The sequence below is a fragment of the Vombatus ursinus genome, unplaced genomic scaffold (genome assembly GCF_900497805.2).
Source record: "Vombatus ursinus unplaced genomic scaffold, bare-nosed wombat genome assembly UNPS02014959.1, whole genome shotgun sequence".
NCBI lineage: Eukaryota > Metazoa > Chordata > Mammalia > Diprotodontia > Vombatidae > Vombatus > Vombatus ursinus.
Window position 1 is genome coordinate 18,139,459 of NW_020954737.1, and position 26,089 is coordinate 18,165,547.

Sequence of the window (26,089 nt, forward strand, 5' to 3'; positions counted from 1 at the left end):
CAAGGTACAGTACTTTTGAAAATTCTCGAAACATGCATTAACCCAGGCTAATCATTTTTCCCCATCTTAAATACATTTGAAATGAGCTATGTATCTGTGAGCCTCTGACAGGAGGGACTACTTTGCTGACATCAGGTAAATGTGCAATCAGGGAGTTTTAAAGGCTTTCAAATGCAGTACAGCTTACAACCCAGACCTGTAAAGTGCCAATAAGCGACACATCAGATGTCTTGAAAACAAAACAAAGCTCATTTCTGCCCTTTGTTTACACAGCCCTGAATGTGAGGGTCTCTCCCAGCTGGAGAGCACTTGACTCAGAATGGGATATGCAAAATGCAGATGATAAATTAGGGACCTCTGAGGAAACCACTTTCAAAAAGTGCTATTAATTTGACCTATAGAGTGCGGTGAACAGAGAATTGAGATAGGAAATCCATAGATGTGGGATCCCATTTCTGATTGGCCACTGGATAGCCTTGGACAAATAATCTCACCTTTGAGGACCTCATTTCTTCAACTGTAAAAAGAAGATTGAACCAGTTGATCTTCAAGAGCCCTTGAAACTCTAGCTCCTAAAATTGTGTATTGCACCTATTGGTAGGGGGTTAGATTAGATGATCTTGCACATTCCTTCTAATTCTGGGATTCTATGAAGTGATGAGGCATATCCCCTGCACCAAAGTGTTGGGCCCGTTGGGAGACTTCTCAAGTCTTCATACTTATCACATCCCAGATTCTTCTTTGCTGCATTCAGATTCCAGTGTGGTCTCCACTTGCAGAAGCAAATACACAGATGGAAGAATTAGCACACCAAGATCTATCTTGGATAGGTAGCTCCACGCATCCTTCCAATTCTAAGTTTCTGTGAGCCTATTATTCTGAAAAGGATTTGACAATGCATCATGAAAGGTAATTTGGGTATCCCTTATGCAAGAGAAATATTCATTTTCAACAAATATGTATTAATTGTTTTCAGACAATCATAATGGGATTGATGCAATATGAAAATGAAATAAGATTCTTGCCTTCATGGAGCTTAGGAGGAGGACATGAATGAAGAATGCACAAATGATCATAATACATAGTGAATATACATGATAATTGCAAACCAAGTTGGTTTTCATGGTGTGGAGAGTGGGGAAGAGGAGTGATTATCATTACTGACTAGTGGGATCAGGGATAATTTAATGGGAGATTTGCCAACATTTGAGCATGGCCTTAAGGAACAGGTAAGATTTCAATAGTCAGAGGTTGATTGAAGTGGGGAAGGATGGATGGTGGACATTCCAGGCACAGAAAGTATGAGCAAAGGCATGGAAGGGACCACACAGCATATGCGCAGAAAAATAACAAGTTAAATTTAAATTAATTAAATAGAACAGTTTGGCTACAGTGGTATGACCAGTGTGAGATAAAAGTGGAAATCTTGGGTGGCATTCAACTATGGCAAAAGCTTTGAATGCCAAATCAAGAAGTTTTACATACATTTGATAAATAATAGTGAGCCACAGAAGAGTTGTGAGTAGAAAAATAACTTTAATAAATCTGACTAGCTATATTTTCTGAAAATAAAATTAAAATATAACAAATCCCATTTCCATTATAAAATGGGCTATTAGGGCAGCCAAGGGGAAAGACCTGAATTCATATCTTGCCACAGATACCCACTAGATGAGTGAACCCTTGACAAGTCACTTACTGTCTCTCAGTCTCAGTTTCCTTGCTTATAGAATTAGGATAATAATAATAGCACCTCTATCACAAGGTCTTGGAGAGGATCAAATGAGATAATATATACAAACCTTTGCAAACCTGAAAGAGCAATGTAAATGTTAGTTATTGTGATCATATAAAGTTGAGGAGGATAAGGTGGTGGGTTGCAGAATCAGACAGTGCTTTGGCGAGATGTAGTTTCAGGATTATAGAACCCCATATTTCAAAGCTGGAAGTCAGAGGTCATCTACTCAAACCCATACACAAGCAAGACTTCCATCTATAGTAGGTAGATAACAAGCCAGGAAGACCTGAGCTCCTTGCCTCAGACACTTATTAGTTGTGTGACCTTGGGCAAGTCACTTAACCTCTGCCTGCCTCATTTTCTTCATATGCAAAAATAGGGATAATAACAAGTATCTTACAGAATCACCACAAATCATGTGACTGATATATGTAAAGTGTTTTACAAGCTTGAAAATTCTATATAAATGCTAGCTATTGTTAGTTATAACATACCTGTCAAAATAAGGATGGGAATAAACATTTATATAGCACCTACTATGTGACAGGCTTTGTGCTAAGTGCTTTAAAAATATTATCTCATTTGATCCTTACAACAAACCTGAGAGATAGGTGCTGTTATTATTCCCATTTTATAGTTGAGGAAACTGAGGCAAATAGAGGTTTAAGTGACTTGCCCAAGGTCACACAGTTAGTAAGTGTCTGAAGGAAGGAGCTCAGGTCTTCCTGACACCCAGGCCCAGCACTTTACCCACTGCACCACCTAGTGCCCTTTCCTGAAAAAATGCCTGTCCTAACAAAAAGCCTTTATGAAAAACACTCCAATGAGGAGGAACCCATTCTCTATGAAGCCCATTACACCTAGTAATAGCTATGATTATTTAGAAGTTCTAAAATAAGTCAATTCTAAACCTCTCTTTCTGCAGCTGCCCACTTGGGGCCAAGTAGAGAGAAGTCTCCACCACTCTATTGGCTAAAAGTGAAGCAGCTAGTGTCTCTTCAGGAGATAGCAGAGTTCTGCCATTATTGAGTTGATGAAGTTAAGATCTAATAGGCATCCTATACAGCCCTACAAAGAAAACCTGAACATTTCATGGAAATGAGTCTCAAAGTAAAGTGTTTCCCATTTAGACTATTCCACTCAAGAAATGTCCTATGTCCATGAAGAAGAAACAAAAATATTAGCCTAAATCCTGAAATGTTTTATTTAGAGTATGTTTTGCTCCATTATAACGTAAAAGAACTGCTTCTAAGAGGAAAATCTGAAAAATGCACATTTTGCTTAGCAATTGTGATATTCATATATCACAGATAAAACTCATGAATTGGCTCATGTTCATCAGGACCAGAAGTTCTACCTGGAATGACACCAACATTTTTATCAATATCAGTTTTACCCACAGTGGAAACACTTGCGAAGCTTTCATTTTGCCAGGATCAACAGACACAGTGTGATGGTGATGACCAGCGTTTTGCAGGTAGGTGTGACTGATTCTGTGGCCCTATCTACCCTACAGCTAAAAAAATATCATTCTTGGGGTTGCAATCCTAGCTGCTTTTTTCAAAGCCTTGTTGGTAACACTGCTTGTTAGATCTTTTTGAGAAGGCATGAAGTACTCACCAGGCCCTTCCCTCTAGGCTCATGTTGCTGATTCTAAGGTTTCCCAGCTATCCACACTTGAACCTCTCTGTTGGAAGTTTTGGTTCAATAGTCAAATGAAGCTATATTTCTATAGAAAAAGAACAATCAGAGGTTCCTTATGTTTTCAATTCATATGAGTTTAGATTCAGAGATGCCATTCTAGTAAAGAGATTGTTAACCTAGGATCCAGAGACTGCTCAAATGTCCATAGATAGATATGAGGAGGTATATGAACTTGGAACTTCCAATATTTTTACAGCTATTTCAATATAAATTGTTTTCTTTTATAATTCTATGCATTTTATTACTTGAATTTAAAAATATGATTCCAAGATAGGCTTCATCAGATTGCGAAAGGGGTCCATGACACAAAAAGGATTAAGAACCCCTGATCTAGTCTAACCTCCTCATCTGGCCTAGGGAAATGAAATGACTTGCCCATGGTTACAAGGAGCTAGGATTTGAACCCAGGACCTCAGATTCTAAATGCACGACTCTTTTCATCTGCGAGTACACTTATGAGAAGCCATTCAAAGCCTTTCAAGACATTCAAACCATTAAGTCATAGCCCAGGTAACCTTGCATATTTTACCTGAAGTGCAGGCCTAATCCTGAGCAGGAATTAAACAGACCAAAGCCCAGCCTTGTCAGCTCACATACTACATGGTGAGAGCAAAAGATCCCCAGGTATTTTATTCACTGCAATCCCACTGGGCTGTCTGTGAAGAGTCTACCTACAGGCACCTGCAGTCCCACAGTGTAGTGAATTAAAGAGGGGAGAGAGGATTATGACATAAACAATGAACTCAGTCTTACCTATGTAAATGCCCATCTGTCCCTTGGCATCCTAGTTGTAACAGTAGGTCATGACTTGAAGAAATCAAGCAGCTGGTGTTTTTAGAGATAGAGTGTGCTATCAAATAGACCTTGGGACTCTGGAAGGGGGTGACATTTTGAATCATATGTAGAAGGCAGCAATCATGTAGGGGCCATGGAGGAAGCAACATGCCTCTGTTCTCCATGCTGTCCATGGGAGATTATCTTACCCAGGTCATGCATGTGCCTGTGCATGAAGTTTCTTCTCACTACAGAAAGGAACTGCACCTGCTTCCCCTGCCCGTATGAGGATGACGGAAGATGCCAGTTCTGTCACTGTACCTGTTCCGATTCTCCCAATTGTCACTGGTGCTGCTGCTCCTGCGCCAATGACCCCATCTTAAAGTGCTGCTGTATTTGTCCCAGAGGAAAATCTTCCTGCCACTTCTACGACGCCCGCTGCCACCACCGGGCACTTTTCACTGCTAAATCCCCGTAAGTACTCTAGGAACCCATGCGTAGACAGATGCCCATCATAACCTGCTGAGGCCAACTCCGTTCCAGTCAATCCAGTCAGGATTTGTTTAATAAGCAACTTCCCTAGCAAACTAGAGCCCATCGTGACTTTTTCCTCCTCCTTGGGAATCATGACATTTCCTTTCTGCATCACCCATTGGCTAGTGCATGACTTTTCCAGGTTCTGTCCCCATCCTTTAAGGCCCAGTTCTGATTCCTCCCCCTCTACACAGTCTCCCTAGACTATCTAGGCCTACACTGTTTCTCCTTTAGAAGAGACTCAGACTTTCAAAGTCACCTAGTCCAAACCTCTCATTTTACATATGGGGAAACTGAGGCCCAGGAAGAGTGAAGCGGCTTGCCCAAGGTCTTGCAAAGTAGTAAGCAGTAGAGCAGACAATCAAACCCAGGCCCTCTGACTCTAAACTTTCAAAATGTTGGACCACTCTAATATGCTGCTCATTTCATAGGATCATCAAACTTGAGGTTAAAGGGACTTTAAAGGTCAGGTTATCTCATCTCATCTTACAGATAAGGAAATTGAGGCCCAGCGAAGTTATCATACTTGCCAAAGTAACACAGCAGTCACCTAATCAAGACTTGAACCCAGGACCTCTGATTTCAAAAACATTGGTGTTTTGTCTTATCCTACCAGTGGCATCAGTAATGCATGCTTTCGTCTTGTAATGTTCAGGGTTTTTGTTTTGTTGTTGTTGTTGTTGTTGTTGTTGTTATTTGTTTTGTTGTTTTTTGTTTTTTGTTGTTGGTTTTTTTTTTTGGTGAGGCAATCTGGGTTAAGCAACTTGCCCAGGGCCACACAGCTAATAAGTGTCAAGTGTCTGAGGCTAGATTTGAACTCAGGTCCTCCTGCCTCCAAGGCCAGAGCTCTATCCACTGTGGCACCTAGCTGCCCCTGGGTTTTTTATTTTTTTTGTATATTTATATTTTGTCTCTCCAGCTAGAATACAGGCTGCTTGAAGGCAAGCATAATGCCTTAGATTTCTTTGTATTCCCTATAACATATTCCTAGACAATGTCTTGCATGCCATAAGTACTCAATTAAATAGTCATGATTTAAAATTTTTTTTATTTGAAAATTAAGTCTATCCTGTTTTGTGACATCAAAGCAAAACATTAGACTAAACAACATTGCTGGAATCAGTTAATGCCACAGGAACAGTGTCTGAAATACTTAACAGATACAGTTACAGATAGATGGCCAAAATCCAGGTAACAAAACCTTTAAAAAAGTTCTTAGAGACATAAAACTCTAAATGTAGGAGAAAAAAGTCTGGACAGATGATCTGGGTTTGAGTTACAACTTATGATGCTTACTGACCTCACTCAAGATACTTCTCTGTGCTCCAGTTCCCTCATCTTTAAAGCAAGAAGGTTGAACTAGATGAATCTTAAGGTGCTGTTATGTTCATCTTCATAATAGTACTACTGACTCAACTTCCCCACAACTTCCTTCTTCCCTGCCCCAGAGACCTTGTGTGATTCTCACTGAGTCAGCAAAAGATGGAGGCAATCCATCCCCTTTATGCCTATCGCTGTCATGTTGACTTTTCAAAAATCTCACCACCTTACACAGCTTCATATCTTTTCATTCTTCCATCCACAATATTAGGGAATGGAGCCAACATTGCTCATCTCAATGAGGAGAAAGCAGTCATTCTGATTGTCTGCCTTTTTTTCTTCATCCAAGCTAGAAACTTGAAAGGGACAGGTCTTCACAGGAAGGGGGAAAAGAACCAGGGAGATGACTCCCTTGTGACCGATTCATTGATGAAACCTCTTGGGCCCACCTGACAACTGTTTTCCGAATGACCATTAAAGACCCTGTTGAGCTGCTATGCACAGTGTGTATGGGGAATTGTGTCTTAAAGGATTAATCCCCAAACCTAACAGCAGGGTTTATAGCATTAGAGTAGGATTTTATTTTTAATGTATTAAGGATATTGAGGAGCAACTTTGATTGGGGACCATTGTGGGGGAAGTGTCTAATCGTGTTATGTGCATAAATCTCTCTCCATCTAAATTGTAAGCTGCTTGGTTTTACCCACCATGCCTAGTCCAGTACTTTGGGCTATTAAGTACTTGATAAATTTGTAAGGTTCTCCAAACATTCTTCTTTACAGATGACACTGTGGCAATAATATCACAGGGCCTTCTCAGTGAGATTTCATGGACATTTAAAAAAAATTAACACACGCAAAAAAAAAAAAACAAATGAAGAACAAATGTCCTAATTAAAGCATGTAGTTGGAAGGGCAACCCTATTGGATTAGTATATCAGTACCTATATCTCATGAAGGCACAGTATGCAGATGGACAATAAACTAGGACAATTGAATGGGACAGCTAGGTGGTGCAGTGGATAGAGTGCTGGGCCTGGAGTTAGGAAGATTCATCTTCCTAAGTTCAAATCTGGCCTCAGACACTTAATAGCTGTGTGACTCTGGGCAAGTCAGCTGTCACTGAGACCCCATTTGTCTCAGTTTCCTCATCTGTAAAATGAGTTGGAGAAGAAAATGGAAAACCACATCAGTATCTTTGCCAAGAAAACCCAGAATAGGGCCATGAAGAGACAGACACAACTGAAAACAACTGAACACATAATTGAATGAGAGGAGAAGAATGAAATATATTTGCATATGGGTAACTGCATAGCACTTTCAAGTTGCTACCTGCTGCTAAAACCCATCTTTTTTAATACCACTACAATATTCTTCTGATGATGACCCATTATGTTGTGAACTGCTGAATGGCAGGAGCTTTTGCCTCTTTTTGTATCCCCAGCGCTTGGAACAGTGCCTGGTACATAGTACTTAATAAATGTTTATTGGCTGATTGATGCTTATGGATGTGAATGAGAGAATGTTATGATCTCCCAAGAATGTGTCAAAGGGGATCATGGGGGGAGATTCACAAGAGGTGGGGGTAGGCTGAAGTGTATGATCTGTGATGACTTGTGTACAGGAATTATAATAAAAGGCACCATCAAGGAAACAGATATCGATATGTGTATGTATGTATATTTATGCATGTATATTTACATATACATTGTATATGTACATTTATATCAGATTTCATCACAGAAGAATATTGTACATATATATGACTAGAAAAGGAGATAAGTTAATCATATTGTGAGATCAAGGTATAGACAAGCATGAATATTGCACGAGTATACTTGAAATATTAAAAGTCTTGAAAGATCTTCTGCATGATGGGCATAGCATTTATAGAGGATTTATGGAAGGACACAGACAAAAATCACAGATGACGAGAAGGTGATGATCTAATGTTGGAGGGAGTTTCCGCATGGATGAGATCTCAGAATATTAAAATATGGATGAATTACTAAGCACTGCCTATGTGCTAGATGTTGTGAGGAAGATGAGAAGGGTCAGACATGGCAGCTGAGTTGACTCATCTGTGTGAACCTTCTCCAGAACATGGAGGATGAAGGCGGGATCTCATGGCTGTAGGAACTTCTCAGAGCTCAGTTGCCTCTTTCCACAGCATAAGTGGCTGTCTGTGAAAAGTGATTTGAGGAACAAAAGAGAAGCACCCTCCTCTGATGCTACTTCAATTAGTTCTTTGGCTTAGGAGTTTCATAGATTCTAAACTCTTTTAAAACACAAATATCTCTGGGAGGGTGAGCAGTCAAATTGTATGTAACAAACCATAAAAAGTTAGAAAAAGAAGCAACCCTAGAATTTATCAGATCATTTTCCTCTCTAATAAGAAGGGTATGGTCAGGCTTGAAACCCTATCAGCCTACAGTTAACTACAGAAAGGAAGGCACATCAAAGGCCATTATAGATAAAACTATCTTCCTAATGCTTCAAGGCTAAGGATTTGATATTTAGGATCCCTGGGTACTGAGATGGGTAAATTGTCCTTCAGAATGGTCAGAGATTAATGTTTCTGTGTACCGTTTGGGAGATAAAAAGCAATGAATTCCCAAATGGACATTCTATCCTTTGCCTGTTTTCTGGTGGCTATTGCCTACTCTCACTAATGTTGGAAGTCTGTAGGCATAAAACAAAGATATCTCCTAGAGAAGTGTTCTCAGGATAGCATAGCACATGATTTTGGACAGATTCTTTCCACTAATGGCCTCATTCATTAGGATGTCCATTATGAGAGCAAAAGAAAAAAAAGATAACCCATTTGCTCTACAAGACTATACCCCTTCTCTTTGATTCCTTTTCTCTGCTTTTATCCCTATTTTTCTCACTTTTTTCCTTCCTGTGATGTTCCTTATTCCCATTCTGTCACTCCTTCTTCCCTCATTTCTCTCACTCTCTCTCTCTCTCTCCCTCCCTCTCTCTCTCTCTCCCCTTCTCTCTCTTCCCTTCCTTATTATCTTGTTTTCCCACTCATCTTCTAAATCCTGCAAATACACACTGATGAAGAATACTATAATCCTTTTTATTCTGAAGACAACTTACAAGTAACTTCCAGTCCTTACCCCCCCTAAACTAAAAACCCTGACTACCCCGTGTCTACCACAGACCAATATGATTAGGCAAGGGGACATCTTCAAATAACGACTGTCAGCACCATTCCTTTCTCCATTCCCTTCTATCTCTTTCTATATTAAAGCATTTTAAAGCCTTCCTCAATAAATTTCTATTACTCTAGACTAGTAGACAAATAAATTCTTCTTAAATTTCATTAGATATAATACATTTCTGACCAAAAACTCATAATCTTAAATCATGGTCCAAGAAAAAAATAAGGATAAACTTTTGTCCTCCCCCCAAAAAGAAAGATGAAAAACTATTTTCATTTTTCAATATTTCCCCTTGCACCATTATTGTCATCCTAGAACTGGACATATTTCTAGTTTTGTAAGGGAAGAAGCATGGAGTGCACATAGAGGGGGAACATTGATCTTGAGTCAGCAAACCTGAGTTAAAATTCTACCTCTGATTTTAGTAGCTACGCAATCCTGGCAAGTCACTAAATCTTTCTTAGTCTTCATTTCCTAACCTGTAAAATGAAAGGATTGGTCTAGACGACATCTAAAATCCCTTCTTGTGAAGTGCTAAGTGGTATAGCGGATACAACATTGACACTCTAGTCCAGAAAACCTGAGTTCAAATCCAGTCTCAGATACTTGCTGTGTAACCCTAGTCAAATCACTTATACTCTGTTTGCATAAGCTTTCCTATGCATAAAATGAGGTTAATAATAGCACCTGCCTCAAAGGGTTGTTGTGAGTTAAAATAAGGGAACTTTGACTTGTATGGATTGATGCTGGGTGAAGTGAGCATAACTAGGAGAACATTGTATAAAGTAATGACCACATTGTGTGATGACTAACTTTGATAGACTTAGCTCTTCTCAGCAATGCAATGAATGATCTAAGACATCTCCCAAAGACTCATGATAGAAAATGCTGTCCATATCCAGAGAAAGAACTATGGAGTCTGAATGCAGACCAAAGCATACTATTTGCTCTTTTTTTCTTCTGTTTCATTTTGTTTCTTCTTTCTCATGGTTTCTCCCATTGGTTCTAATTCTTCTTTATAATATGACTAATGTGAAAATATGTTTAATAGAAATGTATACGTAGAGACTGTATCAGATTGTATGCCCTCTTGGGGAGGGGAGAGGAGAGGGAAGGGGAGAAAATTTAAAACTCAAAAGCTTATAGAAATGAATGTTGAAAACTAAAAATAAACTAATTAATTTTAAAAATAAGGGAACTTTGGTAAAGCCCTTTTCCAACCTTCCAATAATTTCTAAATTATCTATCTTTGATCTGTTTTACAGGCCAGTTGTTCTTCATATGTGATACCTCACACTTTCTTCTATTTTTTCAGACTTTTTGACTGTTTTAATATTTCTTGTTGTTTCATTGAGTCATTAGTTTTTATTTGTTCTATTATGATATTCAAGAAGTCTCTTTACTAGACAAGATTTTGTACCACTTGTGCCAATCCTCTTTCTAATGTTTTCTTCCATACCTTTCATTTCTTTTTCAATTTTTCCCATAGCATTCTCATTTCATTTATAACAAATCATTATTCAGTCTTTTTAAAACTCTTAACTCGTATCTTCAAAAAATCCTAGTACAATGTGTGCCTAAGTTGTGTTTTTCTTTGAGGTTTACTTGTAAATGTTTTACAGTCATTCTCTTTTTCTAAGTTTAACCCTTGAGTGTCCCTGTCACCCAAATAGCTCTTTTTGGTGCTATTCTTTGTTTGCTCATTCTTTTGGTCTTTTTCTTGACTTTGAACATTGTATTAGAGCCAGGTTCTATGTGAATCTGCAGGGAATGTCTGCACTATGCTTGGTCCTGTTTTGTGTCCTCATAGGTCCTGCTGCTGCCTTCTCACATTATTAAAAGTGGTTTATTTCAGAATGCCAGGGACATCTCAGTAAGGGAACCTATATGCTTTTAGTTCACCCAAAGTAGTCTGATCCTGGGTGAAGTCTAAGCATTCATTTCTTGGTCTGCATTCTACAAGTTCTTGACTTAGTTTTGGGTCTAAACAACATACCTGTGGGATTATCCCTAGTTGGAACTCCATTAGACTGCTTCTGGACTCAGCCACTGTCAGCCAGCTTGAAAGATCTACTGGTTCAGTGACAGAAATATAGATTCTCCCTTTTTTCTGGATTCCTATCCCAATTATCCTGGGGCAGGCTTTAGGCAGGGATCAGGGCTGGATGAGAAACCCAGCTTTGCTCCCAGAGTCAGTCACACAATTGCTGCTGGCTTCTGTACTCACTTCTCCCTCAGTATGCAACTTAGGTCCCTATACCTACTGCCATCCCTAGTTTCAGGTGCCTTCTTCAGTCTGCACTAGATCTATGATTCAGAGCTAGGTAATAAGTAGCATTGTTATTCGTTCCTTGCTATTCCTTGGCTATCCCCATACAACACCTAACCTATTTCCATTGATTGCATCTGGGACCTCTTCTTGCTTGGGTGCACAATTGTAGGCAGGCCCTCAGGCTCAGTCTCCATGATCAAAGACTCCATACAGCATACTCCACAAACTCCATCCAACTCCAGTGTGCACAGACATCTCTGTCTCCCTATGGCATCTTGAACTGGAAAAATAAATAATTATGATTTTCTTTCTCAGCTCCCCTGATCAGAACTTGGTTTGGTGCATTTTCTTCCTTCTACTCTGTCATCCTGATGGGTCTCCTAGAATAACTTTTTGGTAGTTAAAGCTATTCCAAAGTGGACTGGGCTTTTTTCAGGAGATAGCAAGTTTCCCAATACTGGAGGTCTTCCATCAGAGACTTAATGATGATTTGTCAAGGAAAATTCTAGACTTTATTTTTGCAATATGACTAAATGGAAATGTTTTCTATGACTTCAATGTTAAAATAAATAAAATGCATTTTTAAAAAAAGAAAGAAAATTCTTACCAGGATTCATGTTTAGGATAGAGGTTAGACTAAATAGTCTCTGAGATACCTTTCAATGCTAGATATGGATTCTCTGACTCCCATCTGGGGCCCTCTCTCTTTGACTTTCTTTTTGTGTGTAGCTTAATGCTTTTTTCCCCTCAGGTGAAAAGTATTGAACTTTATTTTTTTTAATATTTTTAACATTCATTTTTAAAATTTTTGGTTCCAAATTCTTTCTCTCCCTCTATCCTATCCCTCACCCATTAAGAAGGAGAGCAATATGATAGCTATTACACCTGTGAAGTCATGCAAAAAATATTTTAGCTTGACTCTTAATAGCTGTTTTCAAACTATTATTCTCCATGTATCCATTCATCTGAGTATGAATTATATGATTGCTATATGCCTAGCACTTTGTATGAGGCACATGGGGAGGTGTGAAGAATTGACTATCAGTTCAAGGTAGAAGATAAACAAACTAAAGTTTCAAAGCCTACTTAGAAGTTTCTGTTCCTCTCATTTACTTGGTAATTATAGCTGACTTGTGCCATAGAATTCTTAGGGTTCTATTACAAAGATGGTTTGAAGAATGAGGAGAACTCCAGACAGCTCAGTCAGACATAATCATAAGCTTGTGACTTCAAGTTTCATTTGGACTTTTCCTTTTCAGGGAGGTAACATTGTATAATGGAAAGAACATTTGCTTTGAAGTCTGAGAATCATGCAATTGAGACTAGAAAGGGCTTTATGATTGAGTTGACTCATTGAGTCCAACTCCTTTGTCTTATAAAAGAGGAAGCTGAGTGCAAACCCAGACCTCTCTCTATACCGTGCTATTTGTGTAATTCATAATAAATATGAAATAAGTAGTGTGAATAGTAAAAGTCATCTTCTGACAGGTAGGAGCTCATTGTGAGTAGGGGTTGTTTCATTATTAGAGAGGTTAAGTGACTTTCCAGAAGAACTGGGTTCAAAATCTGGTTTTCCTACTCCCTATGTGACTTTGTACAATTCACTTCACTTCCCTGACCCTGAGTTTCCTCATCTGTAAAAGGAGAAGTTTAGACAAGATCCATTCCACCCCTTAATCCTATGTTTCTCTAAACAGGACATCTTACTCCATGTTCTCTTTTATATAAACTTTGTACTACAGAGATTGAAATTGAAGGAAGGCTTTATGGAGAAAACAGCATTTCAACTGGGTCTTGATGGAAATGTTGGGGGAAGTATTTTCTAGGCATGATGGATAATGTGTGTAAATGATTGGAGATGAAAGAATATATTATGAGATGAGGGAAAGGTGAATTCAGTTTAGCTGGAAAATAGAGCTCATGAAGGTGATTACATGAAATATATTTCCAAAGGTCAGTTGGATCCAAAATGTGGGGGACACTTTGAATGCCAGGTTAATAAGTTTGTAGTTTTTTTTTCTAAAGACAATAGGTGCATTCATACTTAATAAAACAGAAGAGTAGGGAGAACCAGCTACAGAGACTAAGACATATTGGCCAGAGAGGTTCTAGGAGAACCAGGAAAGAGCAATGACATGATAGCCAAGGGGAGAGACTATCAAGAGAAGGAGGTGTCAAATATTATGAAAATTCACAGAATATAATCAATGAAGAAAAGGCATTGGATTTAGCCTTAGGAGACCACTGGTAAACTTGTAGAGAACAGTATCAATAGACAGTGGGAATGGAAAACTGACTGCTGATAACTGAGGGCTTATTGAGGAAGAAGAAGAAGAAGAAGAAGAAGAAGAAGAAGAAGAAGAAGAAGAAGAAGAAGAAGAGAAACAAGAAGTCATATTGTGCTACCTAACCCTACAAGTTAGGTGCCGTCCATTTCATGGAGCTATTGAGAAATATTGACAAGTTAAGTAATTTCTCTATGGTCACATAGACAATAAGTGTCAAAAATAGGATTCGAATTCAGGCCTTTCTATTTCAAGCCCAGGCCTCTACTTATACCATACTATCTGTATAATGTACAACAAACTTGTAAAGGAAATGATACAATAGGAAAGGTCATCTGAAGCTCATTAAGAGTAGAGATTTTTCATTCTTTATGCCTTGGACTTTTTATCCCCAGGGCCTAGTTTAGTAACTGGAACATCTTAGGTAATTAATGAGTATTTATTGATTAATTGGAAACTTAGAGAAAGTCACTGTGTAGTATGAAATAGGGAGTCAATAAAAGAAACTTTTTTTCATGCAGTGCAGTAGTGAGAGCTTAGTTTAGGTAAGATGACATCAATTTCTTCTGGGCTCTTATAATATGACTTCACAATTTCCTCCAAAAGCTCCTCAAATGGCACAGAGAAAGGTTCAAGGAAGGCAGATATTAGAAGTTACCCAAAGTAGGAAGTGAGATATATAAGGAGATCCCAGAGAGTCAAGGAGATGGAGAATTCAAGAGGGGATGTTAGTAGTCTTATTAAAATGGCTGATCATGACCAAGGGGTCAAGACCATAAAGGATCCCAGTATTATAGATTTAGAACTTGAATAGTGACCTGACAGGTCATCTTCCAACTTTCTCATTTCATAGATGAAGAAACTGAGGCCCTAAGAGGTCAGTTGATTTTGCCCAAAGTCACACAATAGTAAGTGATGGAGACAGGATTTAAGCACCAGTCCTTTGACTCCCAACCAAACATTTTGCCCAGTGAACCACACTTTGTACCATTATACCCAGTCAGAATAGGAAAGATTCAAGATAAGAATGGGGAGGCATCAAATGATCTACAATAACTGGACATAAGACATTTGTATAGACCTAACTTACACACACACACACACACACACACACACACACATGCATTCATAATAAAGACATCAAACACATGCTGATATTTGAAAAACAGAAGGAATGTTGAATGTTGTTGTGAATGCCTAGTGAGGCTGAGGCTGGTAGATCTCTTGAACTCCAAAGTTCTGAGCTTCAATAAAGCTAGGCCAATTGGATATCAGCACTAAGTTTACCATTAAAATGATGAGCCCCTGGGAGTAGGGTGGCTCCAGGTGAATCAGTGCAGTTTGGAAAATGGTCTGGTCAAAGCTCCTATGCCAATAAGAGTGGGATCTGAGCCTGTGAGTAATCCCTGCACTCTGCACTTCCCACCTAAGCAAGATAGGAAGACCCACTTTAAAAAAGATATCTAGCAATTACATACCAAAGACTAAAAATAAATTATACCATTGCATACACACAAAGCACTTTTCTTCACCACAATCCCATGGGATAAAGAAGCATGTACATCATTCCCATTATACAAATGAAGAAATAGTCTCAGAAAGACCACTTGTCAAAGAGTACCCAGTTAGTGAGTAATAGAAGTAAGACTTAACTCAGGTCCTCAGACCCCAAGTTCAGTATCCATTCCCCTACATTATACTGACTGTCCTCATTTGTGGAAATTTTACCTTAATACAAACATGAAAACTTGCCAAAATAGCTTCTATGGATAAGGGAAGTCTCCTTTTTAATGTTACACTCTGAAAATGTAGTGATATGCACACTATTATATCATACGAAGATCTGACTTGCAGGTAGTCAAATATTTCTAGGCCATTACTATTGCAGAGCCTTCATTGCAGCCTAGATCACCAGCCACCAATATCCATTTCAATAAAAAGAGTCAGATCTGTGACCTTCAGTGTACTCTTCAGTCTGTCCTAAAAGGGGGGAGAAATGGAGAAAAGGAAGGGAGAGAAGAGGGAAAGAGACAGAGACAGAGAATACAGAGGCACAGAGAGAGAGATAGAGGTACTACATACAATAGACAGATAAATTAATCAATTATAATTTATTAGCAAATATTAAGTAATACATTTAAATAATCAGCACATTTGGAATTTTAATAAGCATTTGTTAAATACCTATTATTTACCAAGTGCTATTCTAGGTATTGGAGATATAAATACAAAGAATGAGATAATTTCCATCCTCAAGGAGCTTATGTTAGAGCAGGGGAGAAAACACATGTGTACACATATATACACCAATATATGTGTATATGTATATATGTATATTTTGTTTGTGAATGCTTGTGAAATTGAATGGAATACTACAAGCCACAAATGAAACAGATATAAGACATAAGTGAAGAAGCAAGACTGGAGTGAGTCTGAAATTGCCCACATTTATATGGAACTTAAAAATTTAGAAAACATTTTCTTCATGATCCTTCAAGTGCAAGGATTATCCTCAATTTAAAGTTGGGGAAACTGAGGTATAGAGAGATGATGTCATTTACATATGGTCACACAGCTATGAAATGTGATATCCCAGAACCAAACCCAGGTGGTTTGATTCCAAACAGCATTCTTTCCCCTATATCACAAAGACTGATAGAGTGAGGTATCCATGATAATTAGAGTGATACTGAAGAGACACAGTAGGTTTGAGAGAGAAAATGACAGTAAGGGGAGAGAATTAGACAGGCAGAGTGAGAAATCCATATAAGATTGAGTGATGTGAAAATAAGACAGTAGATTATGGAATTATAAAATGAAAGTAATCCCAAAATTGTGCACATCATCTTTTTTTTTCAAATTAGTTCCTTCTTATTTTTCTGTCCCTCTCCAAGATACCATTATTCTCCTAGTTTTGAACCAGGCTAAAAATCTCAGTCATCTTTGATTCTTGCCTTTTTCTTATCTATCATGAATCACCAAGTCATATACAACCTTCTTTCACAATCTCATTCATCTGTCCTTTGCTATTCTAACTGCTACTGCTCTAACTCAGGCCCTTATCATTTCATACTTTGACTATTGCAATAGTGGTTTGTTTGTTTTGTTGTTTTTGAGGCAATCGGAGTTAAGTGACTTGCCCGGGTACACAGCTAATGAGTGTCTGAGATCGGATTTGAACTCAGGTCCTTGTGACTTCAGGGCTGCTGCTCTATCCACTGTGTCACCTAGCTGCCCCTGCAATAGTATTTTAGCTGAATTCCCTGCATCCTCCCCCTTCAATCTTTCCTACACACTAATTCCAAAATAATCTTTCCAAAATGCTGCTCTCATCATTGTCCCTTCTTTGCCCATTGTTAAACATGATGAATTGGGAGCAGCACTGTTCTTTGTATCTCAAGGCCTCTTATAGTGTAAATAACCATAGGATTTCATTTCCTATGCAGCTTCAGCTAGCAAGTGTGGTATTATCACAGGTGAGGATTGTAGTGGGGGAATGCTTTTCAAGGAGGAGGCTTAAAAAAACATGGCTGCTGGAGTCATGTGGGTGGCATGAACAAGAAAAAAGAAGGAAAAAGACCTGGAAACAGGATAGCTTAAATGAACCTGGCAGTGGTGTGGCCATGGTGTTTCCAAAACCAGGAACCACAATGGGCCCTAATGACTCCAGAACTGAAGTGAGATGTTTCATCCCTTTTCCAGACTGTCCCAAGATGCTCTTGCAAAGACCTCCAGGAAGCAAATGGCATCACATCCAAAGCATTTATCACTGGGGCCATGAGTCCTGGAGCCACTGGAGCCCTCTCCATTATACTGAGGAATCAAAGCTATTAAAGGAGAATCAGATTATAACTCTTCTGGATATTCAGGACATTGCACTTGTTCATGTATAGATGCCAAGTATGGGTTTACTATTTGATTTCTCTTCTCTTTTATTTTTTCATGTTTTAATTAAACACTTTTGCTTTTGGAATTATATGTCTATTACATCATCTGGCAATAGGGAATTGATGGTTGGGGGCTTGGTACTCAAGCTGCTGAAATGATTATTTCAAAATAGTCATATTCTGCCTAAGACGATTCAAGAGATTCAAGAACCATAATGTGGGGAAGATGGGCTATGCTACAAGTCCACCTTCCATCTTTCATCCAGAATTCCTGGGCTCCTTTTATACCTGTCACCAAATAGAGATCCAGATGAGGACTCCTTTTTGTCTTGCACGCTGTGGATCCAGTTTTGTGGCTATTACCAGGTCCCTTCTGTCCCTTCTCCTACACAGGTGGGCAAAAGCCAAGAGTCAGATCTTACCAACTGGTGTAGAGACCCTATACAGACAGGCTTGAGGACTTGGCTCTTCAAGACCTTTCTACTGAAAGATTATTACTACTTGTCTCATTTCCAGTATTTTATTTCTTTCCTAGATTCTGACCTTATACAATCCTACCCTCCCTTGCTGATATTTGCAGTCAGTGCATCTTCCTAATTCACATGGTTTTCCTTTCCTGAAGTTGCCATTATCTCTCTGTGGAGTCTCTAAAGTGTTAATGGTCTTTTCCAACCCTAAAATTCTATCATTCTATTAATTAATGAGGAATCAATTAATGATAAATTATGCGATATGTGCTATAAGTACTATAAGAATTCAGAGAAGGAGAACAGTATGATCAGCAGTAGTAATAATATCTCACATTTTTAAAGTACTTTAAGGTTTCTAAAGCACTTTGCTCACAACAACCCTGTAACATATGTAGGACAACTTCTATTTAGGATCGCAGGTTTAGAGCTGGAAGTGGTTATAAAGTCATAGGATTATAACATCACAGCTCCATGGAGTTGTAAGGGACCTGAAAGACCATCTAGTCCAAACTCATTTTACAAATGAGAAAACTGAGGTCTGGAAAGATTGATTGATTTTCCCAAGGTGATACAGGTAGAGATTCAAACCCAGGTCCTCTAACTTGAGCCAGAGCTCTTTCCACTTTACCATGTGCGGGCATACATACCTCAGAAATATTTTAGGTTCAGTTCCAGACCACAACAACAAAGCAAATAATGCAATACAGCATGTCGCAATTTTTTTTGGTTTCCCAGTACTGGGAACCACACTTAAGACGTGGGTAACCTTGGATGAATTACTTAAACTCCCTGAATGAGCTTCAGTTTCTTCTTATGTAAAATGTGGATAATGAAACATGAATTAGCTAATATCTCACAGATTGTTGTGAGGAAAACCCTTTGTAAATCTTAGAGTACTCTCTACATGTGACCTATGACATGCTGTATTGCATTATTTGTTTATACTATGCAGTATGTGTTTATACTATGCAGTATTTGTTTGTACTATGCATTACATGTTTGTATTATGCAGTAGTCTGTTAAGTGTGCAATAGTATTATGTCCAAAAAGTATGCATATCTTAATTTTAAAATACTTTCTTGCCAAAAAAATGTTAACCATCATCTGAGCCTTCAGCAAGTCATAATCTTTTTGCAGGTGGAGCATCTTGCTTTGATGTTGATGGCTGCTAACTGAGCAGGGTGGTGGCCACTAAAGATTTGGGTGGTTACGGCATTTTCTTAAAATACAAAAAAAAGATACTTAAAATACAAAAAAAAATACTTAAAAAACAAAAAAAAAATGAAATTTGCCACATTGATTGACTCTTCCTTTTACTTGAACACTTAGAGGCCAATGTAAGGTTCTTGATTGGCCTCATTTCAATACTGCTGTGTCTCGGGGAATAGGGAGGCCCGAGGAGAGGGAGAGAGACAGAGGAATGGCCTATTGGTAGAGCAGTCAGAACACACAACATTTATCAACTAAGTTCACTGTCTTATATAAGTTTGTGGCACCCCAAAACAGTTATAATAACAAGATCAAAGATCACTGATCACAGATCATCATAACAGATATAATAATAATGAAAAAGTTTGAAATATTGTGAATATTACCAAACATGACCCAAAGACATAATGTGAGCACATGCTGTTGGAAAAATGACTCCATTAGACTTGCTTGATGCAGGGTTTCCACAATGACTTCAATTTGTAAAAAAAAAGAACAAAAACAAAAACAAAAACACGGTATCTTCCAACTGTCATAAAGTGAAGCCAATAAAATCAGGTATGCCTATATTTTTATTCTCATTTGGCAAATGAGGAAACTGAGGCTGAGGAAAGTTAAATGATTTACCCAGGGTCACAGAGCTGGTAAGTAATAGAGCCAGGATAGGAATCTAGGGTTCCTTACTTCAAGTCCCGTACTCTTTCCACTAGAGCAGTTGGGAAAGAGCTCATAGTAGATATAAGATTTGAGCTGGTCCTCCAAAGATGGATAAGATTTAGATGAGAAGAGAGGAAGAAACATAAGAGGTAGGTAGTATCATGAGCAAAGGTGCAAAGCTGGGAATGAACATGTTATATTGATGGTGAGGAGGAAATGATTAGAAAATCAATCAGACTATATTCAATTCAACTCAACAATTCAGCAGATCAATTCAGCAGTCCCTAATGTAGGTCAAGTGGTGTGCTAGGCACTGGAGATAAAAGAACAAAAATGAAACACTTCCGATATTCCATTGACCTGAGTAGTGGGAAGCAGTGAGGGACTGAGCTGGAGAACTAGCAGTCACTGGCATCTGAAGAACACTGGTCTAACAGTCAGAAGACACAAATGAAACCAGACTTAAGACGTGTGTAACCCTGGATGAATTACTTAAACTCCCTGAATGAGCTTCAGTTTCTTCTTATGTAAAATGTGGATAATGAAACATGAAGTAGCTAATATCTCACAGATTGTTGTGAGGAAAACTCTTTGTAAATCTTAGAGTACTCTCTACATGTGACCTATGACTATTTTGTAAGCACAACATCTTGAGCACACGAGGTCCTAGGGCCTAGGCTATATCCATTAGGGTCTGAGGAAAAATGGTGCCCAAGATGGTAGAGGTGGTTTGAATTGCCTGGCACATACATACTGCCTCTTATCTCTCCTTCAGGGTGCTCAGCTGCTCCAGCTAGCCTGACAATTCATCAGCATTTGGTGGGAATGGCTAGCCCCTTCACAGGAGATGTTGTTAAATGTTAGAGACATGATTTCTCATAGTGTTTTGCCTAGTTCTCCTTTTTGAACACTACTCTACACTTACCTGTGTATGTGTTGTACTCCTCTTTGTGGAATATAAGTCCCTAAAGGGCAGTACCATTTTTTTCAATGTTTCATGTACAGTGTTTCACAAAGTGATTTGATTTAAATCCTCACAGGCAAGGATAATGTATTCTCCCCACAACCCCCACAATGACTAACAAAATGAAAGGCAATGTGAAGTGGTGGGATTTGGCAGCACAATACGTGGGTTTGAGTACCAGATCTATTGCTAATATATCATAAATATTAAGCAATATTACAACTTAGTATTACTCAGCATCTATTTCATCAAGAAAATAACACCTGCCAGGAACAGTGCTAATCACTGGAGATTAAAAAAAAAAGGCTAAAATAGGCCCTGCCCTCAACCCTTGGCTATCTCACCTGGTGGCTATACTCTTATTCTTATTAAAAGTCAATACTTCCTGGCAGCTAGGTGGTGCAGTGGATAGAGCTCCAGCCTTGGAGTCAGGAGGACCTGTGTTCAAATCCAGTCTCAGACACTTGACACCTACTAGCTGTGTGACTCTGTGCAAGTCACTTAACCCTGATTGTCTCACCAAAAAGCAAAAAAAAAAAAAAATCAACACTGCTTGATTAATTGGGCATGCCCTAACTAGAGGCAATATAATGTGCTGGAGCGAAAACTCAGGACAGTCAAGTTCTAGATTCTAGTCCTAGATCAGCTACTAACTAGTTATGTGACCTTGGGTTAGTCATTTCCTTCTCTGGGCTTCAGTTTCATCAGCCCTAAAATAAAAGAGCTGGCACCTGGTACAGTGGAAAAGACTACTGCATTTGGAGTCAAAGGACCTGGGATGTGAATCCTGATTCTGCCACTGCCCACCTGTGTTTTCTTGGGCAAGTCTCTTAATGTCTCTGGGCCTTATCCCTTAAATGAGGGGGTTGGATTAGATAGTCTAGAAGACCAAGGTCCCCTGCACCTCTGTCATGTCATGGTTTCATGATTCTACTTTCAGGTGGAGTATCTTTAATTCAGGATTTCGACGGAAGCATGGAAGCTGTGATTCCTTAATCGCTAAGACCCACTCTGGCCTGATGCAACACCTGCTCTGCCCCATCTGCGGCAAGCTGCGGCTGCACTCCTATATTTTACCCTGTGGACACTCCGTCTGTGAGAAGTGCCTGAAGAGGATCCAGGCTACAGCTGACGTCACTGAGTGCTTCTTCATCTTCAACTGCCCGATCTGTCAGCGCTCCCACTGCCTGCCCAACAATAAGGTGGTGATGCCTGAGAACTATTTGCGGAGCCGCCTCACCAGGCGCTACATGCAGCAAAACAACTTCCTCACCTGGCGCTTTGACAGGGCTTTGAATCCCGCCTACTGCCAGGTGTGCAGGGAGTACAGGTTGGCTTATAAACACTGCGTCGCCTGCCGCATGAATCTCTGTGTCGATTGTCTCAGGAACGTCCACTCGGACCTGTTAATGCAGGACCACCTTTTCATTGACGCCACTAGCCAGGAACAGGAGAAGTTCTGCTTTTATCACCCGAACAACAAGATCATTGAGTACTGTCGGAACGACCATGAGCTGCTCTGTCAAATCTGCAAGTGCATTCACCACGATGGCCACGAAATCATTAGTTTAGTGGACGCCTGCTCCGAGCTCTCTGCAGCTCTCTTCAGCGCCATTGCCAATTTCAAATCAGGTTGGAAGTTTTGTTTGCCCGCCTGTACCCCCCCTTCCCAAATGGGGCCTTGGGTGGGGTATCTGCATTAAGAAAACACAGGGGCAGCATGGCATAGGAAATAGGGCTTCCCTGGATTTGGAGTCTAGGAAGAGCTGAGTTCAAATCCTAGGTCAGATGCGTATTAGCTTTGTGACTCTGGGCAAGTCACTTCTCTGCTAAGTTTCCTCAGTTTCCTCATCTAATAAAATGAAGGAGTTGGGACTTTGATGGCATCTAAGGCCCCCTCCAACTCTAAAGCTGTGATCCTATGGTTACTGTCCCTGGGTATGTTACAGTCCCCAAGGGCTGGGAACATAGCAAATCTTCAATTAAAAAAACTTCAGTGATTCCCTGTCCCACTGTTCTACTATGTGGGCTCTGGCCCTCATAGAGCTTACAGGGAAGGCTCTGTACAGAGAGAAAAGGAACCAAGGATTGCCTTTGAAAATGCCTGAGGCAAAGAGATAGCAGCCATACTTACAGATGGCCAATATCTACTTGTAGAGTGAATCAGTCATGCAGATATTTCACAACATTCAGGCAACTGGAATGTAGATGAAATGGTTTTCTAATTACCAATTTTTTTAAAAGCAGGTGTCTAGACCAACAGGTCACTGTCATTAACAATCAATACTCAACAGGCATTTATCATGTGCTTACCATGTGCCAGCACTGTGCTGGAGATATAAAGAAAGGCAAGAACAATCCCTACCCTCAAGGAGCTCATAATCTAATGAGGGAGACAACATGAAAATAACTAAGTACATATAAGGCGGGAAACCATATATTGTAACATCTACTATGTGCCAGTCCCTGTGCTAAGCACTTTCACAAATATTATCTCATTTGGTACCCACTACAAACATGAAAGGTAGGTGCCATTATTATCCCCATTTTACAGTTGAAGAAACTGAAGGAAACAGAGTCCAAGTGATTTACCCGGGGTCAAATAACTAGTCAGTGTCTGATACCGGATTTGAACTCATGACTCTAGGCTCAGTGCTGTAGCCACCCAGCCACCTATATAAGATACATAAAGGGTAAATTGGAGATGCTCTCAGAGGAAAGGTCAGAAGAGACCCACAGAGACTTTGAACAGAAGGTGGGTCTTTAGCTACAAGAAGCCAGGAGGCAGAGATGAATGAGGAGGGAGAGCATTCCTGAAATGGGGGATAGCTAGTAAAATGATGCAGAGTTTGAATATGGAGAATGGTGTGTAAGGAACAGCAAGTAGGTCAACGTCATGGTATTGGAGAGTGTGTGCAGGGGAGGAAAATGTTAGAAGGCAGAAAAGATAGGGAGGAGCCAGATAATGAATGGCCTGAAAAGAAAAACAGAGGGATGTATGTCTATTATATCTTGGAGATAGCAGGAAGTTACTGGCGCAACAAGCAAGATGGTGGGGAAGGTGATAAAGGATGATGAACAGGGAACTGGATTTGAAGTCAGAGGACCTCCATTTGAATCCTGATTGTACTTAACCACCTGTGTGACCTTGGCAAGTTACTGATCCTTGCTGGACCTCAGTTTCCCTATCTGTAAAAGGAAAGGGTTGGACTAGATTGCCTCTAAGGTCCCTTTCAGCTCTAAGCAGGTGATCCTATGATTTGGTTCTAGGAAAACATAAAATTAATTGCCTTAAAAATGGAGAATAGCCATGAAAGATTTAATATCCTCCTTAACAGGTAGGTGATTCAGTGGATAAAGCACTGGATGTGGAGTTAGAGAGACTGGAATTCAAATCCTGCCTCATTTATAATCTCTGTGACCCTGCTCAAGTCACTTCACCTCTACCTCACCTTCCTCATCTGTAAAATGGGGATAATAACAACAGTACCTACCTCTGGGGTTATGAGGATCAAATGAGGTAATATTTGTAAAGGGTTTTGCAAACCTTAGAGTGCCATATAAATGTTAGCTATTATTATCATTATTGTCACATCTTCCTTTGCACCTCCACCTCAAAGACCCAACCTTTTTTTGTGTAATAGAAAGAATTTTTGACTAGGAAGGAGTCAGGGAGAACCTGTATTTTAATTCTGCATACAAACCTCAATAGCCCTCAGACCACACACAAGTCACTTAAACTTTATGAGCTTCAGTGTCCTCATCTATTCAATAGAAATAGCCCATACTTTACAGGGTTGGAGTCAGGATAAAATGAGATATTGTATGCAAAGTATTTTGCAGACCTCAAAGCACTATATAAACTTCAGCTAGAATTATCTTAATACATATGGCCAGGGCCAGGTTTGTCCATAAACAAAAATTTGAAGGAGCCCTGGAGAGTTGCTTTGCCCCAAAACACCTTCCCCCTGAAATTCTTCCCTTTGTCACATAGACTGAAATTCTGCCAAAGTAACTCTTCATGGCTTTATTCGAGGTTTTCTTGCGAAGATACTAAAGTGGTTTGCCATTTCCTTCTCCAGCTCATTTTACAGGTGAGGAAACTGAGGCAAACAGGGTTAAGTGACTTGCTCAGGGTCACACAGCTACTAAGTGTCTGAAGCCCAATCTGAACTCAGGTCTTCCTGACTCCAGGCCTGGTGCTCTATCCACTGTACTACCTAGCTGCCCATGATATATAATCATATCACATCATTAAATATAATTGAAATAATAAGTTAGTCTCCTCTTTTTAAATGCCATTATCCCTGGAAGACTTAGTCCCATTAGCCATTCACTCCTCAGTGTGAATTTGACTCCTGTTTCTTTTCCTCCCAACACTGGAGGTCAGTTGAATAGAAAAAATGGGAGTTTTGATTGGGGAGGAGAGAAAGAAAGGTCTGGGCACTAAAGTGAAAATTGCTGGGGCATTGCAATGAGAATCTCTGGGCACTATCAGAGTGCATAGTAGAAAGAAGTCTCTGGAGGGAATAAAGAAATAGATAGGTAAGAAGATACCAAAACCAGACTTGGTTACTCCAGAAATTTCACTCCAAATCCAGTGCTCCATTTCACCAGTGTTCATTACGAGCTATAGATATACTCTACTTTGCCTAGTAGCTGTGCTCCTGAAAAAATAAATGACAAATAAAAAGCCCTCAAATGAATTATTTTAAATCCAACAGGAAAGTTATTGTTTAAAGGAAACCACAGTAAATACTTAAGTAAAATGCAAATAACCACAGTCTCCTTTACTGGTTTTTGTGAATCACTTCATCTGTCTAAACTCTGAATGTTTTCCCATCAGAATAACAGGGACTATCATACTTTGAACTACCTTCCTCAGAGTGTCAAATGAGTTAGGGTAGGTCAAAGGCCTTTGTAAATTAAGGTCTAAAGTTCAGTCAGTAATTATTTAATTGATTTCAAGTAGTGCAAGTGATAACAGTTTTGAAAGATGACCTACCTGCCCCTATAATGGTCTAATCACTTGAGGAAGTTTTCTCTAGGGAGGCAGCTTTGTAGTGGGAAAAATCAATTCCTAAATTGGCATAGAAGGTTAGTATA

The 26,089-nt window shown here is 39.4% G+C and overlaps 1 protein-coding gene across 1 annotated transcript in view; it reads left to right on the forward strand.

Annotated features, from left to right (window-relative positions):
* The first annotated feature begins 4,370 nt into the window (after nt 1–4,370).
* The window catches only part of TRIM42 (tripartite motif containing 42), a 47,617-nt gene continuing 25,898 nt past the window's right edge, over nt 4,371–26,089 (forward strand). Inside the window, exons 1-2 of the mRNA XM_027845138.1 lie at nt 4,371–4,690; nt 21,924–22,615. Coding sequence (XP_027700939.1) covers nt 4,371–4,690; nt 21,924–22,615 — 1,012 coding nt within the window. The remainder of the gene's footprint in view (nt 4,691–21,923; nt 22,616–26,089) is intronic.